This window comes from Pipistrellus kuhlii, unplaced genomic scaffold, assembly GCF_014108245.1.
Source record: "Pipistrellus kuhlii isolate mPipKuh1 unplaced genomic scaffold, mPipKuh1.p scaffold_m20_p_34, whole genome shotgun sequence".
NCBI lineage: Eukaryota > Metazoa > Chordata > Mammalia > Chiroptera > Vespertilionidae > Pipistrellus > Pipistrellus kuhlii.
In genome coordinates, this window is record NW_023425534.1 from 3,146,226 (window position 1) to 3,158,416 (window position 12,191).

Below are 12,191 nucleotides of genomic sequence, written 5' to 3' on the forward strand. Positions count from 1 at the left end.
CACACAAAACGGAATTTCTGCTCCCAGGAAAGACCAGTGTCCATCCCCTTCACGCTGTGAGTACAAAACCTGCCTGTCAATGCCTCCACTTCGACAGGCATCAGCTCCTCTCCTACTCCCCTCCTACAGAATTCGCAGGTCACACAACAAAATACACACACACAAGTGCAGTCCTCGGCCCAAACCAAATAAGTAAACAAAATACCTGGGACCTCCCTGCTAACACACACGTCCCGGCATACAATTTTTTTAATTGCCAAGAAATTTTCCATAAGCTCCAAAAGAAAGAAGGGATTGCTTGCTTTTGAAGCACCGGACAGTAAAAAGTGGTGTGACATAACTTTTCATTTCTTTAAGAAATCCATTTTAAGGTATATTGTCGCAACCATCATGCGCAACTGTCCCCTGCATACGTCACCACATGTGCACTATTTCATTTTCAGACGTCACAAAGGATGACAAGAATTATAATTTGCCCCGGCAAACAGGCTCTCAATCAAAACAGGTTCCACCCACCTTCAAAGCAACCAATAGCTGCCCACCTCCCCCTGCCTACAGCTCAAACGGAGCTGCTGGGCCCAGGAGTTCCCTGCAGCCGCCTGCAGGTCGGCTCTGCAGGTGCTGAAGGCAGACCAGCTCAGCACCGGGCACCCGCAAGACGCAGGTTAAACCACACGCAGAGGGAGAGCCAGAGGAAGGGGAAGAGGACGGGACAGAAGGACCCACAAGGTTCCCCGTCTGCTTTAATGCACCTTCGGGAAGACCCCATCCTCAGCTCTGATTTCACGCCTGGCAACGCCACCTACACGGCCAGCCGGGGCTGAATTAAAGGCTCTCAGGAGCATGCACTAGGAATGATGAAATGATTCATAATCATCTTCAAAGTGAGAAACAGCAGCAAAAGCCATCACTGGCTCAGTGAGGCCGGAGATCAGCCTACCTGCAGGGGCTGAATGGACCATCCATGACTACCAGGCTCTGGTGAGTTAGCTGCCTCCCTGCACCTCTCTCCCTGCTAAAACTCTGCCTTTCCTACTCTCACAACTCAAAATGGAGGCACATGCGGTGTGAGAGACCTCACAGCGCTCTCACTGAGCGTGTGCTATGACCTAAGCCTCCGCGCAGAACGCAGAAACTTCCCCCTCACTGACAGCACTGAGCATGTGCTGTGACCCTCCCTCATCCATACACTGCCTCTCGGCGCCATCAATCTCAACCCTGCTGTTTCCGTAAATAAAGCCCAGCCAACAGCCTCTGCTGCTCCCGCACACCAAGCTAGTGTGCAGGGAAGTGGGGCCTTCCTAAGGGGATGCGAGACAGCCAACACGGGGCTCAGCGAGCAGTGCCACCAAGAGGCTTCCGAAAAACGCCTTGCTCTGTAAGACAGCAGCAAGTTTTAGCTTTAAAAAATAATAACCAATTGTGGTTTTAAATAGCAAGATCTTCAAGAAGAATAAAATAAAAATATACACTATGAAATACTACACAAGATTAGTTAACAGAAACACTGCAGCACATTTTAAAACATTAAAAAATAAACCTCCATAGCAGCAGCTACTTAGGGGAGCAACCCCACAAATTTCTCTCTGAAAACTTCAGACGTTTAGGAAAGGGGCGCAGAAATAATCCTGGCAAAGCTATGAGGTGCTGGGTACTGCACAGCCACTAACACAATGCGGACGGGAGATGTCCGGGGAGCAGAGGATCTAAAACTTGCTTCTATGCAGAGAGCTTCAGCCCTTTAGATGAGAAGCCTAACATCTCCCCAAAACAAATGAAAACATTTCCTACAGCCATACCCCGTCAGGACGGTCTAATGGAAGAACGTACTCTAATAGGAAGGACAGGGAGGCCCAAATCCAAGGGCAAAGAACACCCTGCCGCCAGCACATGGTGGCAGGCTCCTGCCTCAGAACACTGCCCAGGAAGTGGAATTCACTCAGCGTGAATCGGAAAGGACTGCTAAGGCCACGTAAGCGAGGCCACAGGATCCCAGTCATACCGAGCACCGTGAGTATTCATACTGCCCGCGGTACCAGCCAAGGCATTTTCTGTACAACCCTTAAAAACACATTCATGCCCTCTCTCCCAACCTCCTCCTCCAACACAAGGCAAACTGGGCTGTCAGCCATATAGGAATCTAGGTCTGGATGTGGATGCAGGCTGAGGTTTTGCAAACTGAGAGATGATTCTTTGTATTATGACTTAATCATAATTTAAGAAAAATGAGACCATGAACGTCCTAAAATGAGGTAAGGTGGGAAAAGCAGTGCCAATTCTGTTTCCTACGAATATAATGGAATGTGAAGAAATTAAAACTGCTTAAGAGCACTCTGTGTCCTTAGGATTCCTAAAGTTCAGGCAGAACCCATTCCATTTCCTAGTGCTCACGTTCATGCTACTCAATCACCACCTTCTGACACCGAGATTAAATAAAAGCTCTCATTATGCCAAAAATGTAATTTACACAACACAAGAAATGCCAGGTACACTTGCAAAGCTTTACTTTTGACCCAGCACATGAAGCAAGTACCTATGGATTAGAATACCATTTCCCCTATCTATAATAATAAAAGCATAATATGCTAATTAGACCAGACAGCCAAACAACCTTCTGGACGACGTTCTGGACAAAGCAGGGGCTGCGAGGCCAAGGCCCTTGCACACATTTCGTGCACTGGACCTCTAGTCTACATAATAAAAGCCTAAGCGACCGTTAGCAGAACCACCAGAACTGCCGGGCACTACGATGCGCAGACCACCAGGCTGGACAGCCTCTCCTGCCTCGGCGCAGTGCTAAGGAGCAGCAAGCAGAGCAGTAGGGAGTGGAGAGCAGGTGGGTGGGAAGAAGCGAGGGGACCCAGACTGTGAGAGGGTTCAGGCTAACCAGCCAATGTTAATACCACTACCGCCACTGTCAGTCAGGGAAAGATGAACTTATAAGACCTGCAGATGCCTCAGTTTAAGATTACTCTAAATACAATGGTAGCAATCCTTAAGCCTCAGAAGCAGCAGCAGCTCTTCCTGGAAGAAGAAAAGTGAAGAGGGTAGAGCTGATTGCAGATGATCGAGAACATTCTCTCCTGGGTAAGATGGAAGGTCAGCTCTGAGCCCTCAACTTGTTTTTCACCGGATTACTAAGAGAAGACTCATATTGAAAACCAAAGCACCAAGAATATAATCAGATGTTTCATGCTACAGACCAAAACCACTGATAATTTTATAAGAAAGACAGTAATGTTGGGGAAGAGAGGTGAAGGGAAGAGAAAGAGACAATACATCAGTGACCATCAATACAAAATGCTTCATTTAAAATTATATGTTTCCTTCGCTACCCCTCAATGCACGCTGGGGACCTAAAGAACTCTTATTAGCAGGGGAACCACTGGGCTGGTCCCTGGGACAGCTCATGCTTCATAATTTAAAGACACAGGCATCTCCTTTCAAACGGCCACTACTGTTCTTCCTGGGACTCCAGTTACCATTGCTACCTTCTCTTCCTACCTCAGTGGCCTGAGTCAGAACATGCTGAATACACAAATAAATCTGGGATGACTCTTGTACACACAGCAAAGGTGAACACTCCCTGGGTGCAGCAATGTCAAACCAAGCTCCAAAACAAAGCCACTGAAGGGCTCACAGTTTAGGCAGCACTAGATTCAAGCCTCTCTCACTTGTCATTCCTTTAGGCTGTATCCTACCTAAAGCTAAAAACATTTGCCTCCGATTTCCCCCCCAAATAAGTTTTGTTACTTAAACATCAACGTTAGCAGAAGTACAGTATCACCATCCCTTAGCTAAGATCATTAGGGTCAGAGGATTTTCAGAATTCAGAACGTTTTGGATTTAAAAAAGTACTAGAGGAAACATACCATATACTCTGATACTCCAACAGTACCCGAGAAATGACCACCGTTCTATCACATTACTACTTTGCTATACAAGTTGGCAAACCCACACAAAGCGAACAGATTAAAAATAGCTTCATATCAGTTCAAGTCAAGTGTGACCAAGAGTAAGCACCAAACTTAGCATAAAAACCCTGATTTTTTCAGTGTTCAGATTTCAGAATTAAAGGTAAGAGACTATGCATCTCGCACATTTTATTTAAATTTTTTTCTACTCGTACCTTTTATTCTGAATTTGTTGGTGCTTAAGGAAAACAGCTTTGCCATAATTCACTGTAGCCTGAACTTACGACACCAACTTACACTGGCCAATTAGGAACGAGGCCAAACTATTATACATTCTTCTTTAAAAGTCTAGTCAGCTGGTAATGGCACTTAATTATTTCTCTCATGTAATCTTTAACAGGAATTCATAAGTTGCATTGATTATGCCCCAAGAGATGAGGGACTGGTGGTAATTTAGATAGGCACCTCTAAAAAGATTTGTCAGTTTCCTGTCTCATCCTAACCAGATTATTTTGAAAACCTGGGGAAAAGACTGAAATTCCCCACCACTCATGCAAGTTTTTACAGCATTAACTGGAAAAAACAAGGCACCCAGTAGACCTCCACAGATAAAATCACTGACCAGATGAGAGCTTTACATCGTTGCAGTGGGCAGGTGCTCCTTAACGGGACCCCGGAGGCCAAAACCAGCACATTGCTGAACCCATTACGGAGAAGAACAGGTATCAAGGCTCGATAATACTCTCTAATTGCATGGCATTTCAGTGCCTTGAAAGCCTGATAAGTGTTTATAAATTTGTCATGATGCTTGTGGTCTTGAAGCAGTGTCTGAACTCTTTCCAGTGGAGTGAAAATTGCTTCTGTTGTCCCTGCCAGTATGGCTGCCATGCTACGGATTATAAAATCTGGGGTACGGATATGCTTATGGAGAAGACAAGATAAATCCTCATTCAGACCAAACATAAGTGCCAATGTAATTGTCTTCTGCACTAATGGGGGAAAAATCCCATGATACAAGTTTTGAAATCCATCCCTCCTCAGCTGAAGCACTGATCCCTGGTTTTGGTTCCATCCAGCTGTTGCTAAATGGGAAATGTGATCGCTACGTTGCTGAAAGCTGCACAGCAGCCACATATAATAAATAATGCTTTCTTTCACCAACATCTGTAATATGAGGTGATATATCTTGTTTTGAAGATGTTATGATTGGCAACCTCTTTTTATGAGCCTCTGAATCCACCATGTGGCTTAAGATCTGTCTTCTTCATGAAGGGTTTTTTTTTTTTTTTAACCTGTGACACCATCTGGGCCTGGTGTTTTGAGGAATGGTAGCTTTTTGGTAGCATTTTCAATTTTTCCCATTGTTAATGGATGCTAGGTTCTCTTTTCTGAAGTCATTTTGATAACTGGATTTCCCATCGCTGCGGGCAACCGGCTCCACGCCCGGAGCCCCGCCTGCATCTCGCACATTTTAAAGGTGAGGGCGAGTCTGGTCCCTATCATACATGTGTTCAACAAAATGCCATCAGAACCAAAAGTCCTGGACAACCAAGTCCCTGGCAAGACACAACGTTCTGAAATGTAATAACCACGTTAGAGAAAACAAAAAGCTCGCCAAACACTGGGGTTTATAATGGATCTATGTAGTAAACGTGAAAAAAATATTCCAAACTTTCGGTGCTTTCTAACATACTAAATAAATTACAGAAAATTACATAAGTCAACTTTTAACTACTATCAGAAAATGTGCTATGAGACAATAGTTCTACCTTAAACTCTGGTTCCAACCGCTCACAGGAGCACAGCTCCTGGTTACCTAAGTGGGGGGAAAGTCATCGGAGTCTGTGGTCACAGAGCGGCCAGTCTTGACCGCCCAGGGGTCTCCCCGATACATGGTTCCCTCCCAGGACTGGTGCAGTTCCTCTTCCCGTGCCCAGGGCGCTGGGTCAGCACACAGCGCCATGCAGTCACCATCACACGCCAGGCCCACCATGCACATGGGGACTGCCGAGAAGCCAGCCATCATACAGCCCACTCCCCACAAGCTTGGAACAGACAGAGTTGAGGTATTAGGTAAGTTCTGCAACGCTAAGCCCCCTGAGCATTCTGAAGATTGGGCTGCGCATGGCCAGGGGGAGAAAACAATCAGCTTTTCTGTGGTCTGTTAAGTCACATCCACGCCTCTGATCATCTGAGCAGCCGCAAGAACTGTACACCCAGCTCCGAGAGCACAGTGAAACCAACGCGCCAGGGCAGGGGGCCGACCTGGCTCCACTGCTAGTCTCCTCCTCACGCGGAAGGAGTCTGAGTCCGCCACCAGCTTTCCTTGTAGTGGACATTCCAACACTGGGCCTTCGTCCAGCACTCCTATGGCTCACCATAGACCAGCACAAGCCGGACACGGGGACACCGGCATCAGGAAGTCAAAGCACTGACAGGGTGACAGAGACCCAGCAGCAGGGCCCGGCACGCCCCGCACAGGCATGTCTCTGGGCTGCTTTTGCAGGTGAGAGACAAAGGGTGTCCCCCTCTTGCCCCTCACCCACATCCACACGTTAAAACAAGGATCTGAAAGACTGCCAGCGACACACCATGAAAATGAGCAAGAACTTGTGAGTCCCTCGCTGACACAGTAACTTATAGGCCTCTTTTTAATATGCCTTCATCAAAAACAGATGCATAACCAAAACGAGTTACACATAATCTGATTGGTGTGATAAACCTAAAAGTTAAACATTTAAAACACAAAAGCGACTTAGTCAATTCACTAATGTATACGTTTGTGCAATATGACAACTATTTACCAAATAGTTACATAAACATGACATCACTAAAATAACAGACCCCTTTGTGTCTAGACAGAAATCCAAGATCAACTGTTGCACACTTCCTCTGGGCAACAGGAAGACACAATGATCAGACAGCCAATAAATGCAAATGTAAAATAAGCATTTCAAAATATAAGATGCTTTTGCAATATTACCATTGGTCAGCTTCTTTGTCAGTGGAACAGGGCAAACTTCAAACGAGAAAATAACAGCTAAAATTCACTGTTTCTAAAGAAAGAAGGTAAATAAAAAAGGTGGCCCTTACACTATGACCACTATAGCGGCTCTTTGTATAGCTAATAGAGCCTCACACAGCCTCTTTCAACCACGACAAAAAATATGGTCCGTCTTATTGACCTTATGTTGACTGTCTTAACATATAATTTCTCAGCATCCTCCAGGAAAATGTTTTCCCTAAAGCAATTATTCATCTTGCTACTACACTTAATGAAGTACTTACACTAACCTCCTTGAGCTAACTATCTTTTATTTCTTTCTAAATCCTTTTGTAGAACTTTCCATGAGGTTCTAGTGTTTTCGATATGGTATTATGGAAGATGTGACAGAAAATACATTAGGGTAATAATCTGCCAATTCATAATAAATTCAAAGCAGATAAACTAAGCGTGTCTTTTCTCTCTCTAAACCCAAATTTTCTCACGTTTCCTTTTTTTTTTTTTTGATAGAAAGACACTAAAGCTGCTTTAGACACGAAGACATTCATTACAACTCCATCCAAAGAGGTTTACTGCAGGATTTGGAGGTTTTGTTTTTCTAACCTTCTTAGTGTTTACCCATATGTACACACACACACACACACACACACACACACACACACACCAGTGAGAAAAGCAGAATTCTAAATGAGTGGGCCCGAGTGACTCACTTACCTTGTCTCTGGGTTATAGCCTAATATGTAGAAAAATGAATCCACCCGGGCTTTAAACTCTCTAGCAGCAAATATGTCAGAAAAATGGGAGATGTTACACTTCCCTCTGAAAATAAACAAACAAAAATACATTAGTAATACCCTCAATTGCTTTGTAAACCAAAATACTATTGGAGGGGTGGGGGTTGGGGGGGGGGAGGTATTAACTAAACCCATATTACTCTAAGAACATGTAGAATGTAGCCACAAACTCTGTAATTATCTATTCAAACAATTGGGCGTTCCCAAAAGAAGAAAACGCCCAGTATAATATATTTTTTGTTTCATGACTGCTTCAACTTACAACTTAATTGCTGTTATCTCAGCATTTTAGTCATACAGTAAAATTAAACTACAAAGTTAAATTCTGGGAAGAACTGTGATGAAAGTTTATTAAACTAGAAATGACAGGGAACGTAAAACTAGTCAGATGACGAAATGGCCCTCTAAAGCGCTTCTCCTTCATCAAAGAAAAACGGCCCTTCCTCCTGCTGCCTTCGATGGCAGCAAGTGTAACTGTCAAATAGATGTTTCTTGTTTATCATACAAGAAATAAACTGACTTGAAAATTAAAACAGAACAATTTTAACTTTTAACATATACGGATGCATTGTAATATACAAACAAAATCTCCCCAAAATGTTAACATTAAAGGACTTAAGTTGAAAAACACATCCCATAAAAATACTGCGGTGAGGAGTAAGATTTCTAGGTCCATCTACCAACAAAACGTAAACCACAACAGAGCTGGGAACTCCGGGACTGCAGGACTCCTTAAGCCGTGTCTCATGCACCAAATGTCAATGTCAGGAGCATTATACCGTGCAGTAGGGCCCACCTTCCCACTACACACACACACATGTGCACACACACGCACACATACATGTTGAAATAATTTCCTAGAAGCTAGAAAGTAGTGAGGTTTATCTGGACAGCAGAGAGGTTTTAAGAACTGCAACTCCCTCAGTGGTTACAGAAGGCACCTTTCCCAAGGAAGCTACAGGTGATGGTTCCAGTAGGTGAAATGGGAAGGCCAAAAGCACATCAAGAGTGCGCCAGGATGCTGCCAGTGACATGACGTGACCTCCCTCCCACAGCTTCAACAGCATTCCACTCCCAGGGGAATCCGGGAGTTACTGGTTTACACACACACACACACACACCAGCTAATGGCCACGGTGTCAGTGAAAGAAACTGGCTGAGGGATACCCACGTAGGAATGGACATTCATTCACTTCCCACCAACAAAACAGTAATGTCCCCCTTCCCCACAGGACTTAACTGTGACCAAGGCCTCCGTGATGGGCAGAAGCTAAGATGGGCTCTGACAATTTCCATTTTTAAAATGAAATAAAACAATCTACTGATTTACTACAGTTCCCTTGTGAACTACTGATTAGAAGAAAATGGAGGGCTATTGAGCACTTGAAATGTGGATAATTGAAGAGAAATTAATTTTAAATTTTATTTCATCTTAATTAATATCTATATATATGCCTAAGCGACCATTATGACAGAATGACCAGAAAGACCAGTCGCTATGATGCGCATTGACCATCAACACAGGAGCTGCCCCCTGGTGGTCAGTGCACTCTTACAGCCAGCCTCCCACAGCCCCCCCACAGCGGGCTGCCCCCCTCGGCCCTGGTGCTGAACCATCGTAGAGACCGGCTTCTGGGTTGGGGTTTTGTATGCAGCACAGCAGCTCCCTCGCTGCGATCTACTGAAAGACAGCCCTCCACACGAGGGTTTGTCCTGCTCCCATCCTCCCCTTTCCCCGGGGGTTGCCCGCCCGATGCAGTGGCAGCACAGTGTGGCGGCAGGCACTGGCGGTGGCATTGGCGTCCAGCATCTGTTCCTCCCATGCCCGGCCCAGTGACTGTCACCTTCTCTCCCGACCCGCCAGGGCCTTCGGTCCCAGGCTGGGCCAGGGAGCCAGAGATGAATGGCAGCGGAAGCAGCCCCTTTTCCACGGGGGCAAGGGCCAGCTCCCTCCTTGGGGCTGGTAGCCAGCCCCCGACCCTGCTCCTCCTCCCGGCCCCCACACGATCTGTGAACCGGGCTCTACTGCGTGTGTGTGTGTGTGTGTGTGTGTGTGTGTGTGTGTGTTTAAACAGCTACGTGTGGCTAATGGCCACCACACTGAACAGCACATATTGATATATCCCTATCACTGCAGAAAGGTCTATTAGAAGCACGAATTTGCAGCTACAAGATACAGCTGAAGACTAGGTATCAACTCTTCAGGCCCACGGCCATGCCTCCAGATTTAGCTGGAATTAAGGCAAGTGGGTAAGGTCAGTTTTACAGATGAAGAGCGCACTCACTCAGCAACTCACTTCCCCCTGTCTGAAGCGACTTAGTCCCTGAAGCCAAGAGGAAACAGGTAAGTCCCTTCAGTCAAACAGGGATAAAAATGCCTGCTGCCCAATTATAAAAGCACTGAGATCAAATTGTCCATTACAAAAGGAAAGTAATTCTTCTTTAAAAAAAAAAAAAAAAAAAAAAAAAAAAATATATATATATATATATATATATATATATATATATATATATCTAGTATTTTTTTCATTAACTTCTGCTTATGTTTTTATTACTCCTGTCTTTGTACTTTTTTGTGTGTGGTTTTTTTTTTTTGGCAGCACTATTTATTCTAGCTTAGGAATAGCCCCAATGCCCACAATCAAGGAAATTGGTAAACAAATCGTTATGTATTTGTACAATGAAATACTACACAACAATACAAAAGAAAGAGCTATTGATACATAGCACAACATGGAAAATTCTCAAAAATTAAATACTAAGCAAAAGAAGTCACACATGCCCTAGCTGGTGTGGCTCAGTGGATAGAGCATCAGCCTGAGGACTGAAGGGTCATGAGTTTGATTCCGTCAGGAGCACATGCCCAGGTTGCAGACTCGATCCGCAGTGGGGTGTGTGCAGGAGGCAGCCTATCAATGATTCTCTCTCATCATTCATGTTTCTATCTCTGCCTTCCTCTCTGAAATAAAAACGTATGTTTAAAAAGAAGCCAGACACACACAAAAGTACATACTGCATGATTCCACTTACATGAAGTTGTGGAACAGGCAAAAATAATTTACGGTAAGAGAAGCAGTAGAGTTGTCAGCTTATGGGTGGGAGGTTTTGAGTGGAAAGTAGCTAAGGGAACTTTCTCACATTGTGGGACTAGTCCATGCCTTGCTTAGGGTCGAATAAACTTATTGAAATTTCTGAAGATGTAAATTTAAAATCTGCATTTTGCTGTATATTTTTTAAGTATTAGGGAAAAATAAGCATGCAGCGGTGGCTGTTTAAAGTTGCCACATTTGCTGGCCAATGAGCCCTCCGGCACGGAGCCCTGAGTACAGAGCAGAACTGAAGGCAGGGCTGAAGGAGCAGGTAAGGCCACTGTGGAGGGTCTGACTGGGTGGCATCCATTTTGAAATACAGAGTGGGGCAAAGGAGGTTTACAGTTGTTAGCATGGAAAACAACAGCGTAACTAACAAATAACTCAGAATGAACTCTGTGCTTCATCTACTCCCAATCGTGACGCTTCCCTTGCCCACCCTGCATTTTCACGCACCTCTTGCTTAAGAGGAGAGCTTCCATCTAAAAATGCGTGCATGTGTGTACATTTGAAGCACACCCCCCGCCTTCCCGGCCCCCCCCTCCCGTTCCCTTTTCATCGTGCTCTCTCTCAGTACACCATGTGACCATGTTTGTGGAAGGCAGGAGGAGAGACTGGTCAGAGAAAATCGCCATCATTGTCACCTTGCTGAAACAGCTGGTTTTGGGGTCCCCTAAAGTCCTGTCACCCTCTTCCTAAAGTGATACCTCAGTGTTATCAGAAACGTGTCAAAGGCTGGGAAGCCCCACACCCTGAGGTCACTGAGCAGTGAGGAGCCGGGAGCCCTGAAAAAGACCGCCTGGGGGCTCTGCAGTGCTCAGTGCGGTGCCCGCACAGCTGGGAAGTGCAGCACTGCGGAGCCCCTGGCTAGTGGGAGGTGCCCTCTGAAGGGGAGGAAGGAGAGGGAGGTGCCACCTGAAGGGGATGGAGGAGAGAGGGAGGTGCCCTCTGAAGGGGAGGAAGGAGAGGGAGGTGCCACCTGAAGGGGATGGAAGAGAGAGGGAGGTGGCCCTCTGAAGGGGAGGAAGGAGAGGGAGGTGCCACCTGAAGGGGATGGAGGAGAGAGGGAGGTGGCCCTCTGAAGGGGAGGAAGGAGAGGGAGGTGCCACCTGAAGGGGATGGAGGAGAGAGGGAGGTGCCCTCTGAAGGGGAGGAAGGAGAGGGAGGTGCCAGTATGAAGGGGAGGAAGGAGAGGGAGGTGCCAGTATGAAGGGGAGGAAGGAGAGAAGGGGAGGAAGGAGAGAGGGGAGGAAGGAGAGAGAAAAGAACCACCTATGCAAGGAGGGAATGCAGATGGAAACTGGCCCAGAAATTCCTTCCCTGGAGCTCGCCAGCCTTCCTATTCCCCAGCACGGCCACCGCAGAGGAACGGTGCAGTGGCAGGTGCTGA

At 45.9% G+C, this 12,191-nt stretch overlaps 1 protein-coding gene and 1 pseudogene across 3 annotated transcripts in view; both read right to left on the minus strand.

Annotated features, from left to right (window-relative positions):
• The window catches only part of RERE (arginine-glutamic acid dipeptide repeats), a 357,124-nt gene that overhangs the window by 129,212 nt on the left and 215,721 nt on the right, over positions 1-12,191 (minus strand). For all 3 annotated transcript variants that reach the window (XM_036460929.2, XM_036460931.2, XM_036460930.2), the window contains one exon: positions 7,633-7,737. In XM_036460929.2, coding sequence (XP_036316822.1) covers positions 7,633-7,737 — 105 coding nt within the window. The remainder of the gene's footprint in view (positions 1-7,632; positions 7,738-12,191) is intronic.
• On the minus strand, positions 4,220-5,392 carry LOC118731994 (annotated as a pseudogene).